We start from the raw sequence: 15506 nt of genomic DNA, 5'->3' as shown, positions 1-15506 counted from the left end.
ACCGATCACTATTGCTGGTCAGGAGGTAGAGCAGGTGGAGAGTTACAAATATTTGGGGGTCCATTTGGATTGGAAACTGGACTGGAGATGCCACTCAGAGTTTGTCTACAAGAAGGGACTGCAGACTGTATTTCCTAAGGAAACTGAGGTCTTTTAATGTGTGTAGCAAAATGTTAGAAATGTTCTACCAATCTGTGGTGGCAAGTGCCATCTTTTTTGCAATCACGTGCTGGGGCAGTAGTGTGCGGGCCTCTGATGCTAATAAGCTGAATAAGATTATTAAGAAGGCAAGTTCTGCTGTGGGCTGCAATCTGGACTCTTTTGGGGAGGTAGTGGAGAAAAGAACTGTATGGCAATTATGAACAATAATGCACATCCACTATATGAGCTATTCATGAGACAGAAGAGCATCTTCAGTAACCGGCTTATACTTCTGAGGTGGAAGAAGGAAAAATATAGGAAATCGTTTGTGCCAACTGCCATGGGAATGTACAACAATAACATTAGGGTTAAACCACCAAGGTGAATGTCTACTTATTTCTCTACATTTCAGTTCACTCGTTGTGTATGTCCTATTCTAATGTATAATGTTCTTCTGTCAACTCCACTGTCATGTCAACTATGTAATTCTTTTATGATTTTTAGGATTTAAGTTGTGCTGCTGTGATACTATAATTTCCCACGGGGTCAATAAAGTGTATCGTATCGTATCTTCCACCATCTTAATAACAGTATGCAAACTTGACTATCTCTGACGACTATCCCGGCCGCACTCTGACGTAATAGTACACACCACTAAACGGCAAGTCATGGCCCAGAAGCCGCAGGTGCCATCACTAACTGGTGCCATCACTAACAGTCGTCCTCCCACAGCACTGGTGGGATAGCTGTCAATAAAGAAAGGCCCCTAAGGGTATAAAAGGGCCGATCCTCGTTTCCCTTCAACATCTGCTGTCATACACAACCCATCCTACGAACGTTTATTGAATGGACGGGCAGCCTTAAAGGGAACCTGTCACCCCGAAAATCCCGGGTGAGGTAAGCCCACCAGCATCAGGGGCTTATCTACAGCATTCTGTAATGCTGTAGATAAGCCCCCGATGTAACCTGAAAAGGGAGAAAAAGACGTTAGATTATACTTACCCAGGGGCGGTCCCGCTGCTGGTCAGGTCGGATGGGCGTCTCCGGTCCGCTGCGGCGCCTCCTATCTTCTTTCCATGACGTCCTCTTCTGATCTTCAGCCACGGCTCCGGCGCAGGCGTACTTTGTCTGCCCTGTTGAGGGCAGACAAAGTACTGCAGTGCGCAGGCGCCGGGCCTCTGACCTTTCCGGCGCCTGCGCACTGCAGTACTATCCTCTGCCCTCAAGAGGGCAGACAAAGTACGCCTGCGCCGGAGCCGTGGCTGAAGATCAGAAGAGGACGTCATGGAAAGAAGATAGGAGGCGCCGCAGCGGACCGGAGACGCCCATCCGACCTGACCAGCAGCGGGACCGCCCCTGGGTGAGTATAATATAACGTCTTTTTCTCCCTTTTCAGGTTACATCGGGGGCTTATCTACAGCATTACAGAATGCTGCAGATAAGCCCCTGATGCCGGTGGGCTTACCTCACCCGGGATTTTCGGGGTGACAGGTTCCCTTTAATATTGTGATGACATAGTAGGGAATCATGGTCACGTTTGAGTTGGAAAATTCCAATGTGGTTTTCAAGAGAAAAGCATACATTTTTATTTTTCCCATAAGGTTTACAAATCTAGCGTGTTATTTTTTTGTTTTTGTAGCCTTTTTGGCTTCATAGAGTAAAGTTTGAGCAGATTCTTCCAAGGCAAAACATTTTAAAACTTTTTGCCAGGAAAAAAAAAACTTGCCGTATGGACACCAATGTGGATTTCCCATAGACAGCAATAGGAATCATATTTAAAATTCGTATATGAAGCATTTTTTGGATGTAGATTTTAAAGTGGATCAGATTCCAATTTTGAAGACAAAAACTGTCTGAACATGCCCCTAGGGCTCAGTCACACATCTAAATTTGGTGTACGAGCGCTACCCCTACCTGTGGTTTTCACGGCTAGGACTCGTACCCATGATATGCTATGGAGATATGCAGATCTCCAATTTCTCAAACCGAGGGGTGTGCAAAATCATCGATGCAAGTCAATGGGTCCGTGAAAATATCTGATCGCACTTGGAGAAAAATGGAGAAGGTAGAGAAGCTGATTTTTATGTTGAATTTCTCCAAATACGAAAAAAAAGAGAGGGTTTTCATCTGAGGACAAAACATTTAGGCATGTGCCGTTGGAAGAGAGAGTGGCCATCTTAACATACACATAGATCAGATGCTTCTGCTCAAGTTCATCTACTGTGCATGGACACCTGAAGCTAAAAAAGTAGTTGTCTATTAGGAGAAACTGTATCCATATGTCCTAGGAGGACACAACTATGTGTTATGTGGTCACCCATTCATTTACCATGTAATTCCACATTTCTCCTGCTGCAGCCCAGACGGGGCAAAGATGCATCTGTTCAGGTTTTAGCCCTCGGACCAGCAGCTGATCTCCAGTGGGCCTCCATTTATTGTGAAGGTTCTCTAGTAGTGACTATCCTTTAAAAAAAGAACTTGTCAGCAGATTTATGCTTCCCAATCACAGGACAGCAGAAATTTTGTTTCTGACCAAATACTTATTTTCCACCATAATATGCAAAAAAAATGATAAAAAAACAGACAATGTGATTTTCTGGATTTTTTTTTCTCAGTTTGTCTCCCATAGTTAAGGTCTACCTATGATGTAAATTACAGACGCCTCTCATCTTTTTAAGTGGTGGAACTTGCACTATTGCTGACTGACTAAATACTTTTTTGCCCCACTGTAGCTCTTTTTCTCCCAAGGGGCCATAGATGTTTTATTGCTCAAAGGGTCCGTTTTTACTAACCAACCAGCACGATATGACCGCGATTCGGTAAACTGACAGATCAGCGGTCTTATGAACGCCCATCGATGGCAGCTACCCTGCTTACTGAAGAAATAAGAAAATAGTGGTTAAGGCCCCTACAGAGTTCAGCCGGCAGTCTAATGTGTATGGCACCCCGACACATGAGAAAAGTATCATTCTCCAGCACACGAGCCGCCATCAGAGATGTCTGTCGGCGACGGCTGTCTCTTTGTATGGGAGAGAAAGCTGCTGGCCAAACAAACCATCTAAAGAGTGTGTGGGGCTCTACACGGCCAATTAAACACTAAAGCAATCAAGACACAGCGACAAAGGGTCACATTTCTTGACAAAATGCCAATTGAAAGGTTAGGTCAATGGCTACATGGCGACATGTCACGCAACTCCGAAATCGGAGTGTTGCATTGCAACATCGCATCTAATGATTTTCTATTTTGCCAGATTGCGACCTGCAACACGGTCAGAAATGTTTCCAAACACGCGGATCACTTACTATGGACGTCAAGGAAGTCACATGGATTGCAAATTGGCAAATTACAGCATTACAATAGCAAGTCGCTGACAAGATGCACAAGTGTTTTTGACTTCTCTGAAAATTGCCGACACATTTGCTGTGTAGTCCCCCCAACCTAAAAGAAAATCGGTGAGGACAAATTTTATTGATAAAATTAGAGGTATGACTGCAGAGGTGACAGTACAATAATGAAATTAAATAAATAGGGCAGCACACTGCAGCGCCAAAACATGCAAACTTGAAAAAACGAAATTTGAACTGCATTACTGCACTAGAAATATGAAAAATGAGAGCTTTTAGCGCACAAAAATGGCCAATTTTATGTGTACCTCGTAGCCACGTTAAGGCATCTCTCTTATACGAGGTCCTACGTAGGACCTCGTATAAGAGAGATGCCTTAACGTGGCTACGAGGTACACATAAAATTGGCCATTTTTGTGCGCTAAAAGCTCTCATTTTTCATATTTCTAGTGCAGTAATGCAGTTCAAATTTCGTTTTTTCAAGTTTGCATGTTTTGGCGCTGCAGTGTGCTGCCCTATTTATTTAACTATATACGAGTTGGCGACTCTGGGTTCAGCACCTGTTCACACTCAGTCTATGTTTGGATGTGCAGGTCAGGTTTTTGAAAAGTACAATAATGAAAACATCACCTGCTGGGTAATAATCCGATGCATCAGGGCAGAGAAATTGCACGGTCAATCAACATGCAAATTAGCTGGGGTTGCGGGAATTGCAGTGCGGGAAATTCAGAACTTTCCTACTGTAAAACACAGCGGATTTTATGTCTGAGAGAATCCGAACAGAAAACCAGCTGTGGATGAGGCCCATATGCACATGTGCTAAGGCAACCATGCCGGTTCTTACCCAGGTCCTAAAGGAGACAGGTATAACTAACGGATTAGCAGATTTTGTGGCATTTTTAATTCTTTGTAAGCTTTATCACCTTTTTTTGTGCACAAGAATAGAGATGGGAGGAGACCTGGATGTACGGGTCCGGCCGAACAGTTACAAAAAGTTCGGGTTTGGGTACCAGAATAGTAGCCGGACCCTGTTCACTTGAATGGGGGGCCCGAACATTCAATGTTTGCCACGCTGTCATATGAAAACATTGCTTCTGATCGGCGGTTAAATCATCCTCGGTCAGAGCTGCGGTTCCCATGCTGTCAAAAGACAGCGTGAGCGCTCAGCTGTGATCGGAGTTACAAAGTTTACCTCAGGTCACTGGTGTCAGCTGATGGGACTACAGCTCCCATCATCTGACGCCTGTTGCTGCTAATAACAGCAAGAGCAGGAGCGGTTGATGGATGTATTCATCAGCCGCTCCTGTGCTGTAAATAATGTAAAAAAATAAAATAAAACACGGCGTGGGTTCCCCTGTAGTTTTGATAACCAGCCAGGTAAAACTCACACCTGGGGCTGCAACCCCCTCAGCTGTCAGCTTCAGCAAGGCTGGTTATCAAGAATAGAGAGGTCCCCACGCCATATTTTTTTAATCATTTAAATAAATTTAAAAAAAAAAAAAAAAAGGAGGAGTGCGGTCCCCCCAATTTTGGACAACCAGCCTTGCTAAAGCAGACATCTGGTGGCTGGTATTCTCAGGCTGGTAAGGGGCCATGGATATTGACCCCCTCCAGCCTAAAAATAGCAGCCTGTAGCTGCCATGAAAAGGCACATCTATTAGATGCGCCAATTCTGGCGCATTGCCCAGCTCTTCCAACTTGCCCTGTAGCAGTGGCAAGTGGGGTTCATATTTATGGGGTTGATGTCACCTTTGTATTGCCCAGCGAAACAAAGCCCACAGATTAGTAATGTAGTAATGGAGAGGCATCTATAAGACAGTTATCCATTGCTAGTCCTATAGTTGTATGGTAAATAAAGAGAAGCCAGAATTAATTCTTTTATTAGAAACAAAACACTTTTTATTTAAAAATAAACACACAGCTATACTCACCTAACACCTAATTCCACTGAATCCCTCGTCTCCTGTAATAAAACTAAAATTAAAAAAATAATATCCCTCACCTGTACGTTCTGTCCCACGCCATATTCCATGTCTGGGGGATAAATAGTTTTGAATATGGATGATGCCAAGATGCAACCATCCAGGCCGAGAACCACTGGTGACTGAACTTCTGCAAGTGCAGCATCAGTGAAGTCATCAAGGTTATGCTCCCAGCCGGGCTAAACTGCCGTGACCTTGGTGAAATCCCAGCTAGCAGCGTAAGTTTTTCTTACGGTGAAAGCGGGGATCTCACCGAGGTCACGGCAGTTCAGCCCGGCTGGGAACGCAGCCTCAGTGACCAGAGGTAACCTCGATGACGTCACCGAGGCTCCACTTGCAGCAGTTCAGTCACCAGCGGCTCTCAGCCTGGACGGTTGCATCTTGGCATCGTCCAGGTTCAAAACTATTTACCCCCAGACATGAATTATAGCTTGGCACAGAGCAACAGATAGGTGAGGGATATTGTTTTATTTTTCTTAGGAGATGAGGGATTCAGTGGAATTAAGCGTTAGGAGAGTATAACTTAAATAAAATAGCAAAAGCGTGTTTTGTTTTATTCCAAATAAAAGACATTAGTCTGGCCGTGTCTTTATCATAAATCTATAGGATTAGCAATGGATAAGTGTCTTATAGACGCCTCTTGATTACCAAGCCATGGACTTGATGTCACCAGATAATTCAAAGGTGACATCAACCCCACAATTATTAACCCCACTTGCCAACGCTACAGGGCAAGCGGCAAGAGCCGGGCAAAGCGGGAGAATTGGCGTATCTAATAGATGTGCCTTTTCTGGGAGGCTGCAGGCTACTTTTTTTATTTTTATATCCATGGCTCTTTATCAGCCTGACAATACCAGCCCCCAGCTGTCTGCTTTAGCAAAGCTGGTTGTCAAAAATGGGGAGCGACCACATGCTGTTTTTAAAATTATCAATTTAAGTAATTATCAAGAATAGAGGGGTCCCCATGCCATATTTTTTAAACAGCAATGCTGAAGTGGACAGCTGAGGGTTGCAGCCCCCAGCTGTGAGTTTTGCCTAGCTGGTTATCAAAAATGGGGAACCCACGCCAGGTTTTTTTTTTTAGCTATTTATTTACAGCGCAGGAGACGGCTAATGAATACACCCATTAGCTGCTCCTGATTTCGCTGTTATTAGCAGCAGCAGGCTTCGGATGATGGGAGCTGTAGTCCCATCAGCTGACACCAGAGACCGGAATTAACTAGTGATGAGCAACTATACTCATTGCTCGGGTGTTCCCAAGCACGCTCGGGTGATCTCCGAGTATTTGTTAATGTTCGGAGATTTAGTTTTCATCGCCTCAGCTGAATGATTTACAGCTATTAGCCAGCTTGATTGCATGTGGGGATTCCCTAGCAACCAGGCAACCCCCACGTGTACTCAGGCTGGCTAGTAGCTGTAAATCATTCAGCTGCGGCGATGAAAACAATCTCCGAACACTAACAAATACTCGGAGATCACCCGAGCAACGAGTATACTTGCTCATCACTAGAGGTAACCAGTTCAGGTTCGCCCATCTCTACACAAAAAAACAAAAAGGCTAATGAATGAAACACAGCGGTCTGACGAATAAAACAGCCAAGGTCACTGGATACAGAGGCTTGCATGCTTGCTTGATGGGTGGGTGGTGGATATTACTATGATGGTATGGTGTATGACCACTGACACAAGCGGGCTGCAGTCACAGACGCCTTACCGTGTAAATGGCAATTCTACAAATTGCATAAGAGATCTGGAGGCATTCTGACACTGTCTAAAACCAAAAGACAAGATAGGGTCATCCCGATCCGGGCGAATTGTTCTTTGTAGAACACACAGTCACATATATAAGAACACCATTCATTGTAAAGGGAGAAGGTCAGCCCAAACTCATAGTATAAACTAAGCATGCAGACTGGTAGGGATAAGGTCCCTATGTTATAAAAAAAAAAAAAAATTCCCTTCAGTATTCTAATCATGGTCTTCCTTTTCCAGAAACTGAAGATCAAATATGCTTATTTGACTGCTCGGTGCACCCTCGGTGTGTCAAGAGACTCCGTGCACCATTCCACACACGCCCTCGCCTCCATCACCAATGCTTGAAAGGGCTGCCCTGCTTGAAGGCTGTCTGCAGAGAAATCTCAGGCAAGCAAGCAGTGTTATTCACCAGTTAGGAAGGCTGGTAGGTGAAACATGCAGTCTCCAGGCCACACCCAGCGTGCGCAGAGTCTCCTGGCCACACGCAGCGTGAACAGAGTCTCCTGGCCACACGCAGCGTGCGAAGAGTCTCCTGGCCACACCCAACGTGCGCAGAGTCTCCAGGCCACACCCAGCGTGCGCAGAGTCTCCAGGCCACACCCAGCGTGCGCAGTCTCATGGTCACACCCAGCGTGCGCAGAGTCTCATGGCCACACCCAGCATGCGCAGTCTCCCAGCCACACCCAGCATGCGCAGTCTCCCGGCCACACCCAGTGTTAACAGAGTCTCCTGGCCACACGCAGAGTGCGCAGAGTCTCCTGGCCACACCCAACGTGCGCAGGGTCTCCTGGCCACATCCAGCGTGCGCAGTCTCCCGGCCACACCCAGCATGTGCAGAGTCTCCCGGCCACACCCAGAGTCTCCCGGCCACACCCAACACGCGCAGAGTCTCCCGGCCACACCCAGCACGCGCAGAGTCTCCCGGCCACACCCAGCACGCGCAGAGTCTCCAGGCCACACCCAGCGTGCGCAGTCTCATGGTCACACCCAGCGTGCGCAGAGTCTCATGGCCACACCCAGCGTGCGCAGGGTCTCCTGGCCACATCCAGCGTGCGCAGTCTCCCGGCCACACCCAGCATGTGCAGAGTCTCCCGGCCACACCCAGCACGCGCAGAGTCTCCCGGCCACACCCAGCACGCGCAGAGTCTCCCGGCCACACCCAGCATGCGCAGAGTCTCCCGATCACACCCAGTGTGTGAACAGAGTCTCCTGGCCACACGCAGCGCGCGAAGAGTCTCCTGGCCACACCCAACGTGCGCAGTCTCCAGGCCACACCCAGCATGCGCAGTCTCCTGGCCACACCCAGCGTGCGCAGTCTCATGGTCACACCCAGCGTGCGCAGTCTCATGGCCACACCCAGCATGCGCAGTCTCCTGGCCACACCCAGCGTGCGCAGTCTCATGGTCACACCCAACGTGCGCAGTCTCATGGCCACACCCAGCATGCGCAGTCTCATGGCCACACCCAGCATGCGCAGTCTCATGGCCACACCCAGCATGCGCAGTCTCCCGGCCACACCCAGCGTTAACAGAGTCTCCTGGCCACACGCAGAGTGCGCAGTCTCCTGGCCACACCCAGCGTGCGCAGGGTCTCCTGGCCACATCCAGCGTGCCCAGTCTCCCGGCCACACCCAGCACGCGCAGAGTCTCCCGGCCACACCCAGCACGCGCAGAGTCTCCCGGCCACACCCAGCATGCGCAGAGTCTCCCAGCCACACCAAGCACGCGCAGAGTCTCCCGGCCACACCCAGCATGCGCAGAGTCTCCCGGCCACACCCAGCATGCGCAGAGTCTCCCGATCACACCCAGTGTGCGCAGAGTCTCCTGGCCACACCCAGCATGCGCAGTCTCCTGGCCACACCCAGCATGCGCAGAGTCTCCCGGCCACACCCAGCATGCACAGAGTCTCCCGGCCACACCCAGTGTGTGCAGAGTCTCCTGGCCACACCCAACGTGCGCAGTCTCCTGGCCACACCCAGCATGCACAGAGTCTCCTGGCCACATCCAGTGTGCGCAGAGTCTCCTAATTAAACTTCTCCAGAATAGAGGCAATAAATTAAATAACTTGCCCCCATACACAACACACTAATGTCAGCCAAAACCACAACATCGATAAGTTCTGCCAACACTCTAATGTGCATGGGGCACCAGTCGAATGATCATTGGTAATGTCGATCAGGCATGTCCCATTTCGGATTGCCGAGTGCTTTGTTCTCCCAGAGATCAGCCCCCGGCAAAGATGTCTGTTGGCAGCTTTCCCAGAGAACACAGGAGCGTTCGGCCAAGCTAGTGTCCTGTGTATGGGAAAAACGACCGGAGCATTGATTGATCGACAGACATTTAGCATGCATGGCCGAGTTAAGGCCATGTTTACATAATACATTTGCAAGGGTTTTTATTGTCTGAATTGGTTAAAAATTCAGCGATTTTACAGTGTTTTTGAAAATTGTGACAAAAAAACATGTACTTGGTTAATACTGTCATTTTGGACTGATAGACTCCCTTTAAAGGCCTCATGCAGACATCCCTTTTTTACGTCCGTGTTCTATCCACGGTTGTCACAAATAGAACACGGACACATTATATCTATGGAGCCATTCACGTCAGTGATTTTTTGGGGCAGACTGTGTTCCAGAAAAAAAATCATGGAAACATTACTGTTTTTCATTTACGTCACGATCAAAATCACCCGTACAAGTCTATGGGTCTACGAAAATTCCAGACATCTCAAGGACGGTATCAACGAGCAATCAATGTGTTGTCTGTAATTAACATTGCAAAGCGTACGAGAAGCTTAATTTTTGGTCCATACGTGACAATCAATGATGAAACACTGATGGTGAAAACTAACGGGCAAAACACTAATGAAAATCGTATGAAAAACAGTGACCGACACAAAAATGGTGCGACGTCTGAATGAGGCCTAAGACATAAGAAAAGTCTGAAGGAACCTGTGCAACAGAGAAACGCAACGTTAACTTCTAGATTAACCAAAAGATTTTAGATTATGTTTATATTAGGCATAAAAAAAAATTATTTCTTATATCAATAGCCAGATAAAGCCAAGGAACATGGAAGAAAATGCAACTCAGGACATATTTTTAATACACTGCACGATTATATAAGAGCGTGCCAAAGAACGATGACCGTGGGCTTCTAAAATTCCTCAGGAACTCTGCCAGAAGCTGGTTTCTGGATATGTATCACATTTGTAGCAGGTCACAACAGCCAGAAGTGTTCTACCAAGTGCTAAAGACGCTAGTCATGAAGACTGAACAATCCGGAGACTGCAGTAGTCCGTAAAAGTGGCGTCAATATGGCGGAGCATGTGACCTGACATGTATGTGACTCCTGCGCCATTACCGGCGAGTCACCGATACATCCGCTCCCGCACCTTTTCTGCACGTTGGAGAACACCGAGCGGGGGGTACCGGTGACTTTTCGGCACCTGCGCAGTAAGTGCCCTTAGATGGACGGAACACTGAGGAGGAACGACGGGAGATGGAATGCGCAGGCGCGAGATTTCACCTCAAGCACCAAACAACTTAGGGACGTATTAATGATAAGGAGAAATCTATGCTAATGAAGTGTGGAGGCCACATGTTCATCCCAACAGCAACCAGCCCATAGCCTGGAAGAGCTCATTAACAAAGTCAGAAAGGATAATTTCACTACAATAAGACATGATGTGTGAGACAGATAAGTATCACTTTTATTCACTCTATGACATCTATGCCCGTATTAACGATTTACCTAGCTCAATTGTGACCGATTCCCTTTAAAGTCAGTAGGATCAACCCTCCTAAGCAGTTTATATGGGCATGTAGGTCATATGGAGCTGAATAAAATACATTGATATCTGCAATCCGATGTTTTATTCCAGAGAAATCCATGTTTTCCTTATAGGTTAATGAGCTGTTAAGATCTATGGGCCGGACATAGATCTCCCCGAGAGATGGTCTCAGAAATTTATTTTAAAATGACAGGGGAGTTACCAGTGTGAGACATTTAATGACTGACAGTCTGCTCTTCTGATCTACATGACTCCTACTGGTAAAAACCTTTCATTCAACCCCTTAACTACTGATTAGCATTAACAAGGTGGTCCTTAAGGGGCCTTAATCCCTCGTTGCCGTTGAGGAATAAGGGAATAGCGCTGCCTAGCGGCCTCAATTTCCACCGGTGTCAGCTGTACATGACAGCTGACACCCTGCACTATCAGCACTAGACGGTTTTGCAGGCAATCGTGGCCGATTAACCACTTAAATACCGCTGTCGATAGCGACAGCGGTATTTAAGTGGTTAAAAAAAAAACCTTTGTAAGCATCGGATTCCCACGATGAGAATCTCGGGTGCTGATGATTACCATGGTACGATGGCCTGTGAGATCCAGTTATAAGCTGCCATCAGGAAGGTCCTGGGAGTTCACCGCTATTGAACTCACTTTCCCTATCTGACATCAGAGCGAGTGCTGTGGGAAAATTTCTAACGGCGATTGCGCTGACGTCACCCAAACAGTAAAGTTCGACATCTGTAATGAACACCTACTGTTTGGGCGCAGACAGTGAACACGGACTTGTTAACAACATTAACAGTATTTTAGTTGAAAAAAAAAAAATTTTTTTTGCTCGCACATCAAATGGTATAAAAGCTTTGAGAATCACCCAATAGGTTAAAAATTCCTTGAGGGGTCAGGTTTCCAAAATGGGGTCACTTGTAGAGGGCTTCTGCTGTTTTCACATATCAGGGGCTCTTCAAACACGATGTGATGCCCATTCTATCAAAGTCTGTGTTCCAAAGCGCCACACCTTCCTTTCCAATCAATGCCATGCGCCCCAAAAGTAGTTTTCCCCCATATATGGGGTATTGGCATACTCAGGAGAAATTGCAAAACAATTTATGTGGTCTATTTTATACTGTTACCCTTGCAAAAATAAAAAAATACAGAAAAATGTGTGTAAAAAAAGAAACTTCTTTTTTCCTTCCACATTGCTTTAGTTCCTGTGAAGACCCTAGAGAGTTAATAAACTTCTTGAATGTGGTTTTGAGCACCTTGAGGGGTGTCACTTTTGTGTATAGGCAAAATCAAAATAACTTCAAATGTGAGGTGGTCCCTAAATAAAATGGCTTTGTAAATTTTGTTGGAAAAATTAAAAGTCACTGATCATATTTTAACCCTTCTAAAAAATAATTATGTATTTATGTCACTGCACTAAATGGATATGTAATAAACCCGAATATTGGAAAAATGAAAATAACAACCCAAAAAAATAAAAATGAGGAGAGGACAACAAAACACAAAAACAAGAATGACATGGAAACTGAATATCAAGATGGCTATTTAAAAATTTTTATAAAGCCATCCTGATTTTCAGTTGTTTGCAGTCTTCGGTGTCCTCATTGTTTTGTTTTGTTTTTTTGTTGTCCTCATTTATTTATTTGTTGTTAATTTCATTTTTCCAATATTGTACTAGAGGGGAAGAGTAGATGCCAGCAATCAAGTGCCACTTCTCTCACCCATTTGTTGGCTTTGTGCACTTAAAGGGACACGGTCACCTGAATTTGGAGGGAACAATCTTCAGCCATGGAGGCGGGGTTTTGAGGTTTTTGATTCACCCTTTCCTTACCCGCTGGCTGCATGCTGGCTGCAATATTGGATTGAAGTTCATTCTCTGTTCTCCATAGTACACGCCTGCGCAAGGCAAGATTGCAAGGCGCAAGGCATGTACTACGGAGGACAGAGAATGAACTTCAATCCAATATTGCAGCCAGCATGCAGCCAGCTGGTAAGGAAAGGGTGAATCAAAAACCCCAAAACCCCGCCTCCATGGCTGAAGATTGTTCCCTCCAAATTCAGGTGACAGTGTCCCTTTAAGGAAAAACGTTTCTCCTTGCAAAAAGAATCCAGCCAGCGTAAGGAGACTTCTAGGCCATGCACTGCCATCTCAGGCACCTATTGGATGTAGCAATCCTAAAGGTCACTATTGCTCCTTTAACAAGCCTTGCCACGTGACTTAGGATAAGAAGGGTGTTTCCCTTTTACCATTTCAGGGTGTTTACCCTCCTCAGTGCAAAGCAAGAGATCTGATTGGGAAAGGTGTGAGGCCTCCGACTGGGGGTCTACTGGGAAACATTTCTGCAGTGCCATGTCTCTCCATACACATCACTGACATCTATGAGAATCCAGGATAGAGGGCGGACAGATTAGTCAACACCTGCCCGCACACGGCCTAACACTGGGGAGACACATCAATGTATTGTTCTGTTCCTGCAAAAATCTGAATGCCATCTATAAAACACAGCGAACGGACAATGAGCCCTTGTTCATCATGGTGTCTTCAGCTTACATGGGGAATCTCCTGCGGAGCTGTCGTACAGGATTGGGCTACCTCCTGCAGAATCACTACATCTCTCGATACTACAACATCGCTCTGCAGGAACTCTAGCTAAAAATAATTCAATGTCCCATGCCAAAGAGAAGGACAACAATGTGAACGTCGCCTGAGATGCCAAATCAGGGGAAATAACTGCTATAGGTAGCTTCATAATATTACTTAAAGCTCAGATCAGTTGACACGCGGGTGGTCCAGAAGTCACTCGGACATTGTGAAGCCATTTGTATAGCAACCTTCACACAATACATGCCATCAGCAATACTTGGACATTCATAACCAGTATTCTGTGTACAGTGCTTTCACCAGCACATAAACTAAAATCGAATTAGACTTACCGGTAATTCGGTTTCTAGGAACCTTCCACGACAGTCACCTTGGAGGATGTCTCCCCGCCCTAATGGGGGACAGGAAACACAAAGAGATTAAATACCCTCCCCTTCCTGCTATCTCCAGTGTTTTTTCTGGACACACAAACATGAATAGTCACCACCCAAGTGCAGGAATCATCCAATAAGAATATCAGGTAGGGAGGCAAATTAGTGCCGTCATGGAAAGTTCCTAGAAACCGAATTACCGGTAAGTCTAATTCTATTTTCTCCAGTCACCTTCCACGACAGTCACCTTGGAGTTATACCAACATGGATTTCTTTAGGGAGGGACCACAGCTTGCAGAATTCGTCTGCCGAATGTTAGATCCCTGTCAAAACTCAGTCTATGTCTGGTGAAGGTATGCACAGAAGACCATGTAGCGGCTCTGCATATCTGCTCAGATGAAGCGTTCCCTCTTGCTGCCCATGATGTAGAAACCGACCGAGTGGAGTGAGCCTTTAGTGAAGCGGGAGGAGGGAGCTCTTTTATCGAATATGCTAGACAAATGGCCTGTTTGATCCAGTTTGCAATTGTGCTTTTAGCCGCTTTCTTTCCTTTATTCTGGCCTAAAAATTGAATAAAAATATTCTGGTCAACCCTCCAAGCCTTGGTTTGTTCCAGGTAATGGAGGACAACTCTGCGGACATTCAGAGTGTGGAAGTTTTCTTCCTTCGCATTGGAAGGATTTGGGCAAAATGAGGGCAACACTATCTTGACTCCTATGGAAGTCTGAGGCAACCTTGGGCATAAAGGAGGGATCTAAACGCAAAACTATATCAGTTTACAGATAGGTAGGGTTCTTGTATTGAAAGGGCTTGCAATTCTGTGCATCTAGCCGTGGTAATTGCCACCAGAAAAACCATCTTAAGTGTTAGGGTTTTCAAAGATATTGAGGACAAAGGTTCGAAAGGAACCTGGGTTAAACTGTTGAGTACTAAATTTAGATACCAGGGGGGAACCCGGCTAGGGAGTCTAGGACGTATTCTGCTTGCAGAGGTCATAAATCGTTTGATCCAGCGGTGCACCGCCAGGTCCAGGTCAAAAAAAGGAACTAAGGGTAGAAATCTGAACCTTCAGAGTGCTTTGGGAAAGACCTAGCTCTAACCCTTTCTGGAGGAAGTCTAGGACCTGAGCAATGTTGGGGTGGAAGGGATCAGGGACTTTGGGAAGGCACCAGGAAGAAAACTTTGTCCACACTTTGCCATAGATGGCATTCGTCACTGGTTTCCTACTCTTTTGAAGAGCTTGGATTACCCTGTCCGAGAGATCTCTGGCTTTTAGGATGCTGGCTTCAGTAACCAAGCCGGTAGGTTCAGTCTGTTTAGGTCTGGATAACGTAGGGGACCCTGACAAAGGAGGTCGATCGTTTGGGGTAGAAGTAAGGGACCTTCTAATGCCTTGTCCATCAATGCGCTGTACCAGCTGCGCCCTGGCCACATTGGAGCAATTAGGATCGTTGTGACCTGGTGCAACCAGATCTTCTGCAGCGTCTTTTCCAACATAGGGATAGGTGGGAAGGC

At 46.3% G+C, this 15506-nt stretch overlaps 1 protein-coding gene across 2 annotated transcripts in view; it reads right to left on the bottom strand.

Annotated features, from left to right (window-relative positions):
- The window catches only part of ARL15 (ARF like GTPase 15), a 321318-nt gene that overhangs the window by 262309 nt on the left and 43503 nt on the right, over positions 1-15506 (bottom strand). The window contains exon 2 of one of the 2 annotated variants that reach the window (XM_069748495.1): positions 7183-7239. The exons of the other annotated variant lie outside the window; for it this stretch is intronic. Coding sequence (XP_069604596.1) covers positions 7183-7239 — 57 coding nt within the window. The remainder of the gene's footprint in view (positions 1-7182; positions 7240-15506) is intronic. 2 annotated transcript variants of the gene reach the window in all.

This window comes from Ranitomeya imitator, chromosome 1 (genome assembly GCF_032444005.1).
Source record: "Ranitomeya imitator isolate aRanImi1 chromosome 1, aRanImi1.pri, whole genome shotgun sequence".
NCBI lineage: Eukaryota > Metazoa > Chordata > Amphibia > Anura > Dendrobatidae > Ranitomeya > Ranitomeya imitator.
This window is presented reverse-complemented; position numbering and strand designations above follow the sequence as displayed.